General features: G+C 37.7%; 1 protein-coding gene across 7 annotated transcripts in view; it reads right to left on the reverse strand.

Moving 5' to 3' along the window:
- Kiaa2026 (KIAA2026 ortholog) overlaps positions 1-15,467 on the reverse strand; it is an 83,368-nt gene that overhangs the window by 34,673 nt on the left and 33,228 nt on the right. For all 7 annotated transcript variants that reach the window (XM_028894633.2, XM_028894623.2, XM_028894616.2 and 4 more), the window contains one exon: positions 8,354-9,771. In XM_028894633.2, coding sequence (XP_028750466.1) covers positions 8,354-9,771 — 1,418 coding nt within the window. The remainder of the gene's footprint in view (positions 1-8,353; positions 9,772-15,467) is intronic.

The raw sequence follows: 15,467 nt of genomic DNA on the forward strand, positions 1-15,467 counted from the left end.
AAACAGTGTCTCAAAAAAACAAAAACAAAACAAACAAAACCCCAAAAATCTGAATGCCAGGATGCCTTTTCTATTTATCGTTTTTTAGATATATTTATGTATCTGAGTGGTTTGCCTGCATGTATATTTGTGTACTGTATGTATGTCTGGTACCCAAAAAGGTCAGAAGAGGCTATTGAATCCCCTAGAAATGGAGTTCCAGAACACTGTGAGTCACCATATGGGTCTCAGAACAAATGTTTTAACTGCTGAGCCTCCTCACCATTATCTTTTTTTTTTTTTTAGAAAGTTCATAGGAAAAAGATTTGCTAAGTAAAAGTAAATTTGCCTTACATTAGGTGGGGAAGCTTTTAAAACACAATTTGAACAAAAGGAAATTTCCCCTCAATCCTTTCTCTTTTACTGTTCTAATAGGCTTGCTTTATTTATTTAGACACTGCTTCTTGTATCTTGGCTAGCCTAGATCTTAGTGTCAAAGACGACCTTGAATTTCTGAACCTGCCTCCAACTGCCAAATAATAAGCATGTTCCACTACTTTAAAAATAATTATTTAGGAGGAGGAAAACTGGGAGGGAGTGGGAGGGGGGCATGAGAGGGAGATCTGTGGTTGGTATGTAAAATGAATAACACAATTTTAAAATAAAAAACAATTATTTATTTAGTGTGTGTGTGTGTGTCCATGTATGTGGGTAGTCATTCGTCAAAGCACACTTGTGGAGGTCAGAGGGCAACTAGTGGGAGTATGTTCTCTCCTTCTACCATGTGGGTTTAGGGGATTAAACTCAGGCTGTGTGGCTTGGCAGGTTACCTGTTAAGACATCTTAAAGTCCCACCACCACTTTTTTTTTTTTTTTTTTTTTGAGAGTTTTTTGCCATGTAGTCCCAACTGTCCTCTAACTCATGCCAATTCTACTACCTCAGTTTACCTGTTGGGATTATGCATGTGCACTACAGTGCCATTTGTACCGGTGCTGGGGATCAGGCATGTGCTACATGCATGTTGGGCAAGAACTTTACCAACTGAGCCCCATCCCCAGTTTCTCCAATTAGCTTACAATCATTCATTCGACACTGTACAGACACCATTAATAGTCAAATGCACTTCATACTGTTGTCTCATAGACTTTTCAAATCATGGAGTAAATTCTTTTTTTTTTTTTTTTTTTTTTTAATTCTTAATAAATTTTAGCAGCCACTCTGTATGGGTGGATTTAGGAAATTTATGTGGTTATATCCTTCAGTCATTAGGCTGATTAAATGCTACTAACTTCCTGGACTCACATCAGTAGTCATGTAGGGCTTTAAGATTGAGTTCTGAAGCCAAGCTATGTGGACTTGGATATCTGCTATAGTCACCTACTAGCAACATGCAGGTCCGTAAACAGCTTGTGGAAATTGGTTCTCTCCATCCACAGCGTGGGTTCTGAGAACTGAACTCTGGTTACAGGCTTGGTACCAAGTATCTTTAACTAATTCGATGAGCCATCTCACTAGGCCCTGCAAATCTTACTTTTTAATCCCCACCCCCTTGATTCTTCTCCATAGCTTTTGTTCTTATGTCCATGTTCCCTATTTTTTTTTTTTTTTTTTTTACAGTGAGTCCACTGATGCCACCCATCAGGGCATCATAACTAAATGCTTTTCCCCCAACTATGCTGTGAGTTACTAATGATAGAAATTATATTACTCTCAACACACAACATAGCTTCCAAGAAGTGATTCTTAAATAACAGAATCCCACTTTTCATCAGAAATTTTGACATTGTAGTAGTAGGGAAAAAGAGAAGCAAGTTATATCTTAACTATTCTGTGCATCCATTTGAGTCCATTTTGTATTGAAGATCACACTGAAATTACTTTAAGTAATTAATACTTTTTTCAGTACTGGGAATTGAACCCAAGAGCACCATGAATTCTTGGACAATTATCTGCCACTGAATTAGAGCCCAATTCTTTTTTATATGAGATAGGCTCTTGGTAAGTTGCATAGGTTATCCTTGAACTTGAGATCCTCTGGCCTCAGCCTCTGCAGCACCTGGGATTCTAAGTGGGCCTGATCATTCCTGGTTTAATTTATACTATTTACCAGAGACGTAGGAGGACTAATGTTTATAATGGTAATAAGAGGATTATAACACTTATTGGGATATTGTCATATACTATATGACAGATACTTACTAAAAATGATTTTATATATACATTATTTTATTTAATTCTCAAAGCAACTATTGAAACTAATATTTTACTAGAGATAACTAAAGATCAAAAGGATTAGTTAACTTACTCAAGTGCCAGTAAGTAAGCACCACACCCAGGGATTCTAACTCCAAAGTCCAAGTTCCTTCCACTATGTAAGTCTAGTTCACAAAAATCAGTTACCATTTGTTGATTCTTACTACAAACCAAGTGACAAGCATGACAGGTTTTATGAATTTCTACTCTAATTTATCTTGCTAGAAAATTAGCAAGCTAGAGACTATATTAGCTCATTTATACTAATATACAGACTATAAACAGAATGGAGGCTTTATAGCTGCTATGTACTGGAGCAGATATTATCAGCTACATTTTCCTCACTTCAAAACGGTGCTGTTTGATGACATAATATAGCTTTCTTTCAGACTTATGCAGGGATGAAATATGCTTATGATTGACTTCAGAGCAATCATTTTTGATCAGGATTCAAAGATTTGCACATTCATCATTACTTAACACCTTGTGCAACCTCAAAAGACAGCCTGGATATTTATTTCCCCCTTCTTTGCTAAAATTCAGGCCTTTAAATAAAATTAAACACTTTTTATGTGAAGCATAGACTAGTACAAAACCACACAGCTATTATTTCGGTTTATTTGGAGAAGCTAGCAGTGAAGTACAGACACCTACAGCTACAACTGAAGAATGGTCCTTTTCTTTCAGGCAAAAGCTGTCCTCATTCACTGAGCAGGCAGCTTTGCAAGAACACACAAACAGTTGGGAGAAAGTCACACCTGTCTGGCTTGCCAGGTAAGCCAAATCAATTCTGGCTGGTTAGAAGGATGGCACAGCCAGATCACCATCATATTCCAGTTATTTGGTAATTTGTTTTTGTTTCAGGACAAGACATATACTAACTGCCACCAGTGGGACATTCTCATGGCTTGAGTAAATCAAGGCTTTCACTCCCAGAGCCCCAAATCACCTGGCCCCATAAAAACAACCATAATCCAGATTTAAGATTGTGTGTGAATCAGAAGTCATTTTAAAATAAGCAGAATATAAAAAATGATGTTTTAATCTCACACCATGGAGTTTAAAACATTGTTATGTACAAAAAGTTAACTTGTGCTTGGAAAACGTATAAGAATATCTTAATAATCCTAGTAATAAAACTTTGTAATTAATGTTACAATAGTATACCTAATAAGCTTTCTAAAACACCATGCTCAGAATAGCTTAAGAAACTCATACTCCACCTAAGAAAAAATTATAACTAAAAAAATACATTGTCTTTTAATGGAGGCACAAATGCCTCCCTCATCCTTTATAATCGGAACTGGCAATTCAATTTTCCTTTCCTTCATTCTATGCCTTATCTGTATTCCCATCCTTCATCTGTTTTCCCGTGTGTTTTCATCCCTTAGCCCACTGGGCTACTCAAGGATTTCAACAATTCTATTCTGAATCTAACCTTTTCATGGTTTAAAATTCTCCCAACACATTCATTACCTCCTCAGTTTTGCCAGTTTAGGAATATTTTACTTTAACTTACTGTTAAAGTAGAAAATTCAAGGACATTGTATGATATTAAATAGTGGATCTGGGAAGTGCTTGGGATGTCAAGCCACAAAAATGGAGTTTAACTTGCATGTTATTTACTACAAGTGCATGTCTTAAGCTAATATTTAATCTATAGAAGTTCCTGAACTGCTGTAAGTAAAAAATTTGATCTTTAACAATTGATTTTCATATTGTTCTCCTTGATTATGGGGAATGTTCTTGTCATGATGGTAATTCTTTTACCTAATCACACAATATGATAACTCTTGAACATCCAATAATTTTCTCTTTAACTTAGTGTTACATGAATATTAGTTCTGGGGAGAAAGAGTAGAAAGACCTGAAAAATAAAAAGTAACAATGGATGCCAAGTTGTGCTACTTTCTGTAGACCTCTCTCGATAGAGAATTTCTTTTTCTGCCAATGTAACAGAAAAGTTACATGGCATCTTTATTTGTGTTTAATTTTCTCTTCAAAGTCATCTGCCAGCTCTCATTTAAGCTATACCAGCTTCTTTTCATGGCTACTTAATGGCACCCGACTTATCTTTTAAGTATCTTTGAATCTCACCATTTATTAGATGTGTAACACTGGACAAGTAAATAGATCTTCTTGTTCCTCATTTTAAAGAATATCTATAAAATCTTGGGGCCAGAGAGATGATTCAGCAGTTAAGAGTCCTTGCTACTCTCTTTTTTTATTTTTATTTGGTTTTTTGAGACAGGGTTTCTCTGTGTAGCTTTGTGCCTTTCCTGGAACTCACTCTGTAGTCCAGGCTGGCCTCGAACTCACAGAGATCTGCCTGCCTCTGCTGGGATTAAAGGTGTGCGCCACCACCACCCGGCTGAGTCCTTGCTATTCTTGTAGAGGACCAGGGTTCAGTTCCCAGTACCCATATATTAGCTCACAACCATCTCTAACACCAGTTTCAGATCCAATACCTCTTCTGGCCTCATCCAGCACAGGCACCCAAGTGATATGTATATACAAATGAAGACAAAACACTTACATACATAAAATAAAATAAAGTCTCCAAAAACATCTAATAAATAAATAAATGAAAAAATAAATGAGACTAACAGTAGTTATCTATTTTTAGAGTTGTTATGATTAAATGAAATAACATGTACAAAGGCTAACATTTAGTGTTACATGAATATTAATTCTCCTGAGGAAAAAAATAGAAGGCACTGAAAAAAAATGATATAGGGTTGAGGATGTAACTTAGTGGTTGAACACTTGCCTGGCATGCATAAAGACCTGAATTGCAATCCTAGCATTACAAAATAATAAAAATAAAAAATTAAACTGATAAGACATACAGTGAGTTATTTCATTCTCACATAATCTTTCAATCTCTAGTTGGTACTCTAAAACTATTTTCCCTGAAGACACATCTAGTTAGGTTCCAGATGCTATCAAAACATAATTCTACAAACTTTTCACAAATATGGCCTTAGAAGTAACCAAATATTATGAATTATATTATTTCTTGTTATTTTTTATAAACTGTCTTTTATATATCTGACATGTCTCATATAAAGCTCATTCATTTGCTCTTGGGATCTTGATTCAATTATTTAAGCTAGCATCATATGCCTAGAAAGTGGTCTCTACCAAACGGCATACTCTTGAATAGATTCTAACATCTCAACTTTTATTTCAAAGATTTTTATTCTGCTATTTTTTTAACAAATTGATTAATTATAAGTATGCTTTGTTCATGATACTAGTCATTTTTTTAATCTATTTGTTACCTATTATTATTGAAGCCTAATTATTCTTTAAAGTCCTTCATTCTTTGGAAAATCTTCCCATGGCATACACCAAGTTTTCCTGTTTGCTTCCTCTTTTTGACTGTATGGTCTTATTAAATTGAGAAGGCTATTTGTCAGGGTTTTTTTTTTATGTTTATATATTCGTATAAGTGTTTGTCTGCATGTATGTATGTGCACTACATTCGAGTGTCATATCCTCTGACGCAGAGTTGCAGATGGCTATGAGCCTGATTGTGAGGGCTGGGAACTGAACTCAGGTCTTCTGCAAGGGCAGCCAATGTTCTTAATAGCTGAGCCACCTCCACAGACCTATATTTACCAGTGAACTTAATTCTCTCTTTCTTTTTTAATTAACCAGGCACGCCTTTAATCCCAGTACTTGGTAGGCAGAGGTAGGTGGATCCCTTCGAGTTCAAGGCTTGCCTGGTCTCTGTAGAGTTCCAGGCTGGCCAGAGATACACAGTTGGAACCCTGTCTCAAAAGCAAAAAAATAAAAAAATAAAAAAATAAATAAATAAATAAATAAATAAAAATAAAAATAAAAAATTAATTATACACACACATATACTTTTTTTAAAGTGTGTGTGTGGAGGCGGGTGTCGAAGGACAACTTGGAGGAGTTGGTTCTTCTTTCTACCCTATGGTTCTCATGAATGACCTCAGATCATCAGGCTTGGGAGCAAGAGCCTTTCTTTACTCAACTGGGCCATTTTGCTGACCACAGTTTCTTAATCTATTAGAAAAAAAGACTGCTTGCCTTATCTATTTAGATCAGTTTATAAGTATTACAAAATGATCTGGTTGAAAACAGTGACTACTGAGAGAAGAAAACTCCTTTACACAAAAAATAGCTTACAATGGATAACTTTAAGATATGTCTTTTATTACTGCAAATGCATCTTTATATTTTAAATTAACTTGAGCTATTTGCTTCACACAATCTATAACAATACTAAAATAACCAAAACATTCACTAAGGAAAGTGGTTCAATAAACTACAAAATACAGAATCCTATACAGCCATTTAAAATGATGTAGCAAACATCTATTTATTGCACACAGTTGTTCATTTATTCTGTAAGGTGAGAATAATGCAAAGTATAAAAAAGTATGCATAGTTTGATCCTATTAAAACATATGTCTTAAAATTATATTAAACATACATAATAAAGCTGGTGGTGGTGGTGGTGGTGGTGCACACCTTTAATCCCAGCGCTCAGGAGGCAGAGGCAGGAAAACCTGTCAAACCTATGACCATGGAGCTCACTTCCTACAAAGTATAAAAAGGAAGCACTGGACTCAAACGTGACGGAAACTCAACTAGGTAAGGCCATGCTACCTCAACACATAATAAAAATGTACAAAACAAGTGGCCTGAGATGATGTAAAACAAATGGTTTATTATCATAACATCTGATGCAATACTATTACATCTAAGGTTTCTAAGACTTGAAAGCAAGAGAATGAAGACATTCACACGGTCTTTGTAAATTTTCGTTCTAAAGGCTTATTTCTCAAAGTTACTTTAAAAAGTTAGGTCAATATGGACCACTTTCCAAGTTTTAGTCAAACAAGCTAGTAGTAAACATTACACTACTACTTTAAAAACACCCCATGTGCGTGTGTGCATATGTGTGCTTGTTAGAACTCAGGTCATCAGGTTTGGTGGCAAGAGTTTTTACCTGCTCAATTATCTCTCTGGCCCTATACTTTATCAATGATTCATTACACACATTTTAGAACATACTGTGTTCTATTTAACAATTTAAGTAACTAAAAACTCACTCCCTCATTTGGCCAATTTAATTAACTATGCTGCTGTGGGAAGGAATGAAAATGAAATGCACAATGATGTTTGGAACCACAAGTCATTTTGGTAAGCAATTCTTACTTTTTTCTCCCATCAAGCAATTTTTTAACAAAGGTTAATAAAACTGACCATATGTTTTCATCTCATCTATCCTGTGGTAAATCAGGAATAAACCGATTAAGACAGACAACAGAAAAAGCAAAAGCAACAGAATCCTAACCGCCCCCCCCCCCCCGCCAAAAAAACACCCTTCTGTTGTTCAAATAGGCTGATTGCAAATATATAGGGCATTTAAATTAGGCAAAAAACATACTTAGAAATCCCCCCACACACTTTTTTTTTTTTTTCAAGACAGGGCTTCTCTGTGTAACAGCACTGACTATCTTAGAACTTGCTTTGTAGACCAAGCCTGCCAAGAAATCACAGAGATCTGCCTGCCTTCTTAGTGCTGGGATTAAAGATGTGTACCACCACCACCACCTGGCTTACAAATCTTTTTATAAGTAATATACTTTATACCTGGTGTTTTATTAGTTGACATAATTCCCAGGTTCACTTTTTTTCTAGATATGAAAATATATACTGAAAACAAAGTGCTAAAAAATATGTAATATGGGGAATAAGTTCAGACACAGTAAATAATATGATTACTCTAGACAAAGAAATGAACTGCTATACTTGTGTGTCCTTAGTTTGGAAGAAAAAAAAATCAATTATGTAAGTGATGAGACACATCATTCACAGGGAAAAATATGAAAATACAATATTCAAGTATGTCAAATTGAGATTCATTCAAATGTATTATACTAGTTATTTTTGTTAGTATATAAAAATGTTTTCTGCCCTGGGTTTTTTATCCTGTGAAATAAAACTTGACCCCCACATACACATAAGTAAGTACACAGATGCATTTCATTCTGTCAACCAGAGCTTCCATAATACATAATTGAAAGAAAAATGTAATTACAGTTAATATAAGAAGTCCTGCCCATTGGGTCAGCTTACCAGATTTGTGCTTCTTGTGTTTTCCTTTCTTTTTAATGATCAATAACTTATTTTGGATCTCAGGTTTGTAAGACTTGAAGGCAAGAGAATGAAGACCTTCACGCTTTCTTTGTAAATTTTCATTCAAAACATCTTTCAATTTCTTTTTTTTCTTTTTCTTCTTTTTCGCCCTCATTTTAGTTAGTTTGAGTTTTTTGTGGCTCTGTAGCGAGTGCTCTAACAATATATCTCTTACAACTCTGTGGCAGTTAATATCCTGATGATCAATGTGACTTCCATTTATATGAATCTGGCAAGATTTCAGAGCATTTTCTTTTAATGGACTGGGTTCTGTCTTTATTCTGGAAGCTTCACCATATTTTTCCTGATTTTCTATAAATCTTATTTCACCTGGACTGAGTGGCTCTCCAAAGGCAGTAACTTCTCCTGGACTTCTGGGCTTCTCCAAATTTTCTTTACAACAATCAGTTTTTTCAATTCCACAGGGACTGTGGACTTTAATGTCACAGTTGGATTTTACTTCCATTTCAATGGAGATGTCCTGATTATCAAAGTTCCTTTTAGCAGGACAACAGGCTGGGTCAAACTCCATCCCCTGCTCTTTCCTGAAGGCTGAGGGCAGACTTTCTCTATTACACCTGTGTTCCCCATTACTTGTACTAACATGGTCACACTTGAATTTCTCCAGTTTAATTCGAGGTACTCTTTTTACTTTAATGGGTGGAACTGGAAATTCTGGGGCCTGGAAGGGCCTTTGTTTATAAATCCGTACATCTGCACCACAGAACTGTGGAAAGTGCACATAAGCATTCTCCAGATAGTCGTAGCCAAGGATGACTTCCCTGCACTCGTGAATGGGCTGCCCAAGCACAGCATCCTGAACTTCCTTCTGTGTCTCATACACGAAGTCACAGAGTCCTTTAAGTAACCACACTTTCTGGTAGAAAGGTAGCTCGTGAAAAGGTTTTTCTTCCAAGGGATTAACTTCTCCAAGAACCTTAAAAAACTGAGGACATAAGCCAAGTTTCTCAGCACAGTTATCAGGATGTTCGGTCTGTCCCACAGCAGTGTACCACTGCTGTACCTTCTGTCTCAGCACCGCTTCCCAAGTCCGGTAAGGCAAAGTGGGTCTTCGATGTAAGGTAGGTCTGCGATGGGGAGGACTGAGTAAAGAAGTCATTATTTTAGACAGAAAGGCATTACACTGGGGCATCAGAAGACAGCGTTCCAGTTCATAAAAGACAATTTCTGGCAAGTTTAGAATCTGTTGGGCTAAACAAAGGAAATGCCCAATGGCTGGAATTTCCCACATGTTCTCCATACAGGCTGGAGCTGCTTGCGCAAGGAGTTTTCTTTCCCACTCTTCTACTTCCTTTTGACAAGCTTCTTCCGCTTCTTTTTTTTCTTGCTCCCGAAGCCTAAACAAATTTAAATTATACTACTATTACTTAAAGACAGCAGCATAAAACACTGAAATTTAAAGTTATATTTATCTTCAGTACTTAAGACAACTGACTTAGTTTTCCACATGAGTCCTAAGTGCCCCATTAAAAGTACACTGTGCCTCAATCCTCATAAGGAAATACATATTTCCCTGTATCCTCAGTTTTATGGATGGAGACCTATCGCTAACACCATCTCCGGGGTGAAACACTTGAACTTATAACATATATCTACTTTAGCTAATAAGACAGTGAATTTTGACTGTAGTTATTTCTATACTTTGACTTCATTTAAAAGCTATACAATGTTTATATTTTTACCCACATTATTTCATTTCTATAAAATTATAGCAGTGGGGCTAGGGATGTAGACAGTTTGTAGAGTGTCTGTCTAGCATATAACAAGCTCTAGGTTTGATCCCCAGCACTGCATAAAAACAGGGTGCTCAAGGCCATTAGCTACATTGTGAGCATGCGATCAGTCTGGATTTGAGAAACAGTGACTCAAAAAGAGAGAAAAGATTATAATAAATAGTAAATAATAATAATTTAAGCAAAAAGTTATATGCTTGTTAGTGTTACATGGAGCTCTATTAGACAGAAAAAAGGAACTACAAAGAAACTGTAGGGGATAGAGAGATGGTTCCACTGATAAAATACCAGCTGCAGAAGCATGAGGTTGTGAGTTCTGATCCCAGCCCCCATGCAAAAGCTGGGCGCAGTGGTGTGCAGCTGTGAGCCCAGTATTTGTGTGTGTGTGTGTGTGTGTGTGTGTGTGTGTGTATGGGGGTGCAAAGTGGTAAAGACAGATAGATTCCAAAGCTCACTGACTCAACAGTCCTACCAAGAAGTAAGCTATAGGTTCAGTGAGAGACCTTGTCTGAAAAAAATAAGGTGGAGAGTGATAGAGGAAGACATTGATGCTGAGCTCAGGTCTCGACACAGACATGCACTTGCATATACATGAACACACACCTCAGACACATGTACACATACCATAAACACACAAAAAAAATATTACTAGCCAGTATATGAAACGAGCCAAAACACTCATCATAGATAAATGGATAAGGAAAATGTGGTAACGTACACACAATGGCATATTACTCAGCCATTAAAGGAATTAATTTTTGTTATTAGCAATATGAACAGAACTGGAAATCATGATGCAAGAAAAATAAACCACATACAGAAAGACAAAAGTTACAAGTTTTCACTCATTTATAGAAACTACAAAATCAATCTAGTGGAAGAACCAAGTGCATCTGGACATCCAAACTGTTAAATATCATTAACGAGATTCAGCTGTCAAGGGCTAGCAAGATGGCTCAAAGGGAAAGCCACTTGCTGCCAAGCCGGATGATCTGAATTTGACCTCCAGGATGGAAAGAAAGAATCAGCTCCCACAAGTTGCCCTCTGACTTCCAAATACATGCTACATGCAGGTAAGGAGCAAACACAAACATACTAAAAAAAAATTTTAATTTCATGATACTATGTCTCAAAAGACAAAACAGAACAAACAAAAAGATACCCCCTCTAATATGTTTATAATTTTGAAGAATTTTATTTTTACTACATGGGAGTGGCAGGAGTAGCATGCTGATAGAATCTGGCTTCTTTTATAAAAATACCAATCTGAGATGTTTCAACTTGATTATTAAAAAAACAAAACAAAAAAAAACAGAAAAGAAGATATTCCTAGAATGATAGATAAAGCTGTGCCTTAGCAGTTCAGGCCCAAAAGGGATGGCAGAATCCATAAACCTTCAGTTTTACATGTTGTCAGAAAACCTTTCAACAATGGTCAAAAGCCTAGTACCAAAGCACCCACGATTCAGTGTCCAGTTATTCCACATGTCCTGCAACATAAATGTTTAAGTATTGTCCTGAAGAAACAACACACTAAGAAAAATAAGGCTATAGAGTATGCTAAACCTTTGACCAAGAGAATGAAGGAAGCTAAATTAAAAAGTCAGTAACAGATTGTCAAATGGCATACCCTATCTATCACTAGCACTAAGGCTATTTTAAAAAGCCACATGTAAACACATTTTATAAGCATTTAATTAGTTACCCTCCACACGGAATTTTGGTTATCCACAAAGCCATACACTGCCAAATAAAAAGCCCACTGCCAGGTGTGTGTTACCTTCCCTCCAGTAGTTGGTCAGAGGTATCCCAGAGACCCTCAAAGCAATACAGGCTATTGACACTGCTCTTGCTTGCCTACCAGAACTTAATGGAAAGACCCTATTACTGAAGACACCACATATATGCTGTGGGATGTTCTGTATGTCCTGTGGGAGCCCTTCTTGGGTTCCTTGTGGCGTTACCCAGCAGGTCCGTATAGAGGATGATTAGGACCATGGGCCTGAGTGCAGGTGTTTGAGATGGTCTGCACTTGGCTGTGCTGGGGGATGGTCTGTATGTCAAGTTGTTCTGATTGGTTAATAAATAAAACCTGATCGGCCGTGGCTAGACAGGAAAGATAGGCGGGACTAGCAGAGAGGAGAAATAAAAGGACAGGAGGGCAGAAGGAGATGCTGCAGCCGCCGCCATGACCAGCAGCCTGTGAAGACGCCGATAAGCCACCAGCCACGTGGCGAGGTATAGATTTGTAGAAATGGATTAATTTAAGATAAAGGAACAGTTAGCAAGAAGCCTGCCACGGCCATACAGTTTGAAAGCAAAATAAGTCTCTGTGTTTACTTGGTTGGGTCTGAGCGGCTGTGGGACTGGCGGGTGGCAGAGATTTGTCCTGACAGTGGGCAAGGCAGAAAAACTCTAGCTACACATATATAGGTCATAGGAGATGGTGAAATCAAGTTGGTACTATGCAGAAAGCTTTTTCCATGATGGCTTTCATAGTACTGGAAGTGTGATGTAGGCTGCTGGGTAAAAAGTCAACAGTCTCACCCAGCTGAGAACCCTGTGAGCTACAATAATAATCACTATGGCAAGATATGCTCATAGGTGCAAAGGTGGTGCAAATGTTATGAGGATAACCAACCACTTTCTCGTTGGATTTATTAAAGCCTGCTCCACAGGAGAAAATGAATGCCTGGTGTGGTGGTTTGAAAGAAAATGGCCCCCATAGGGAGTGACACTATTAGGAGGTGTGGCCTTGCTGGAAAAAGTGTGTCACTGTGGGAGTGGGCTTTGAGGTCTCCTTTGCTCAAGCTACACTCTGTGTGATACACAGTTGTTTCTGCTTCCTGCAGATCAAGATATAGAACTCTCAACTCCTTCTCCAACACCATGTCTGCCTGTCATGATGCCATGTCCTGTCATGATGATAATGGACTAAACCTCTGAAACTGTAAGCCAGCCTCAATTAAATGTTTTCCTTTGTAAGAATTGTGATCATGGTGTCTCTTCAGAGCAATAAAAACCCTAACTACCACACCTGGTACCGCGAATTTGGCCAAGGACCCATGGATGGGGAGCTCACACACGCCAGGAATAAGCCTACAATTATTCTGCTAAATGGCTAGAGTATCAAACTGCTTTCTAAATCTTTCTCTGCACATAGATTAGCACAGCTATCAGACCTCATTAGAGACGTACAGTGGATGATGGCAAACACAGGAACTCCTAACTAGTCACAATGCAGAGACTATGTGTCAATGGAATGCTCAGCCATAGTAAGGACAATTATATCACACCCCCACCCCACTATTCAGAGACCACTGTGGAAGAGGGGTGAGAAAGAGGGTTTTAAGAGCCAGGGGGCAGGGAGGACGGGAGCAGAACAGTGTCTTCTGGACATGACCAGAATGCTGCACGCAGGAACCCAAAGCAGCTGTGGCTGCTGGCCTAAGACCCACACAAGATTAAGCCAGTCAACATGCTGGAATGTAGGGAAAGGATCCTAAGTCCCAGCCATAACTGATGAGCTACGGCAGGTGCTGCCTCCGCTGGCTGTCGACATGCCCAGTAGTATATGGGTAGCACAAACTGGACTCAGGGGTTATTGAAAAGAGAAAGAGGACATGAACATGAGAGAGAAGTAAAGGTAAATTTGGGAGGAGTTAGGGGGAGAGCGGGGTAAACATAATTAAACTACATTGCATGAAATTTTCAAAGAATTAATATATTTAAAAAACCAATCAAAACGATCCAGAAATGATAATGGTATTAGAATTAGCAAACACTGTGATAGTTATTGAAACTGTATTTTGCATGGTCAAGAAGTTCACTTAAACTAGGTGTGTGCGGCACAAGCCTGTAATCCCAGCACCTGGGGGCAGAGGCAGGTGAACTGCTTCAAGACCAAATTCAGTCTAGATTAGCCAAGGCTAGCCAAACAATGAAACAACAAATTTCACTTAACTTGGAATGTATTTTAACAAAACCAAACCAATGCTGGGCAGTGGTGGCGCACACCTTTAATGCCAGCACTGGAGAAGCAGAGGCAGGATGATCTCTGAGTTTAAGGCCAGCCTGGTCTACAGAGTGAGTTTCAGGACAGCCAGGGCTACACAGACAAATCCTGTCTTGAACCTACACACACACACACACACACACACACACACACACACACACACACACACACAGAAAAAAAAAAATTAACTTTTTTTTCTTCCAAGACAGGGTTTCTCTGTGTAGTTTTGGTGCCTGTCCTGGATCCCTCTGTAGACCAGGCTGGCCTCGAACTCACAGAGATCTGTCTGGCTCTGTCTCCCGAGTGCTGGGATTAAAGGTGTGCGCCACCACTTCCTGGCTTTAATTGAACTTTTATAGGAAAATTAAAATGCTTGAGATTTAAAAAAAAATACATTAAATGGGATTAATGGCAATTAAAGGCAACAGGGAAAAAAGACCAGTGAATATAAAATGCATGAAGGAAAATACTTTCACAGAATATTAAGAAAAATGATCATAGAAAGAAATCATAAAATAACAAGAATGATTAGGAATAAACTGTAAACTATATGGGTAAATATACTAATAAAAAGTAATGTTTAGTTTCGTGGTAAAATGAGATGGCTGAATTATTAATAAAAAAACAATATAGGCTAGGTGTTATGGTACATGACTGTAATCATGGCACAAGGGAGCAGAGGCATGTGCATCTCTGTGAGTTCAAGGTCAGTCTGGTGTACAGAGTGAGTTCCAGGGCAGCCAGGATTACACAGTGAGACCCTGTCTCAAAAAACAAAAACAAAACATGAAGCAGAAGTCAAAATCAAGACTGAAGTAAAATATGCAACTTTTCTACCTGTGGAAATAGTTTTAATAGAACTAAATTTTCTTTTCCATATAAGCTGTCAATATATAGTGTTATACTAAAAAAGTCAAGGAACAGCAATATAAGAATTTATTTGGAAATGTGAAACTAATTATAAGATAAGGTGGGTGAGACTGAATCTGAGACTTGAAGACTAGGTGTAATGAGACTGTTCTCTTTTATTAGAATCCTCAACAGTACTATATAGACTACAAATTGGAAAAAAAAAAATTAGCTGGGCAGTAGTGGCGCACGCCTTTAATCCCAGCACTCGGGAGGCAGAGGCAGGCAGATCTCTGTGAGTTCGAGGCCAACCTGGTCTAAAGAGTAAGCTTCAGGAAAACCAGGACTATACAGAGAAACCCTGTCTTGAAAAACAAACAAACAAACAAAAAAATCTTTTTTTTTTTTTTTGGTTTTTCAAGACAGGGTATTTCTG

This window comes from Peromyscus leucopus, chromosome 1 (assembly GCF_004664715.2).
Source record: "Peromyscus leucopus breed LL Stock chromosome 1, UCI_PerLeu_2.1, whole genome shotgun sequence".
NCBI classification, from domain to species: domain Eukaryota; kingdom Metazoa; phylum Chordata; class Mammalia; order Rodentia; family Cricetidae; genus Peromyscus; species Peromyscus leucopus.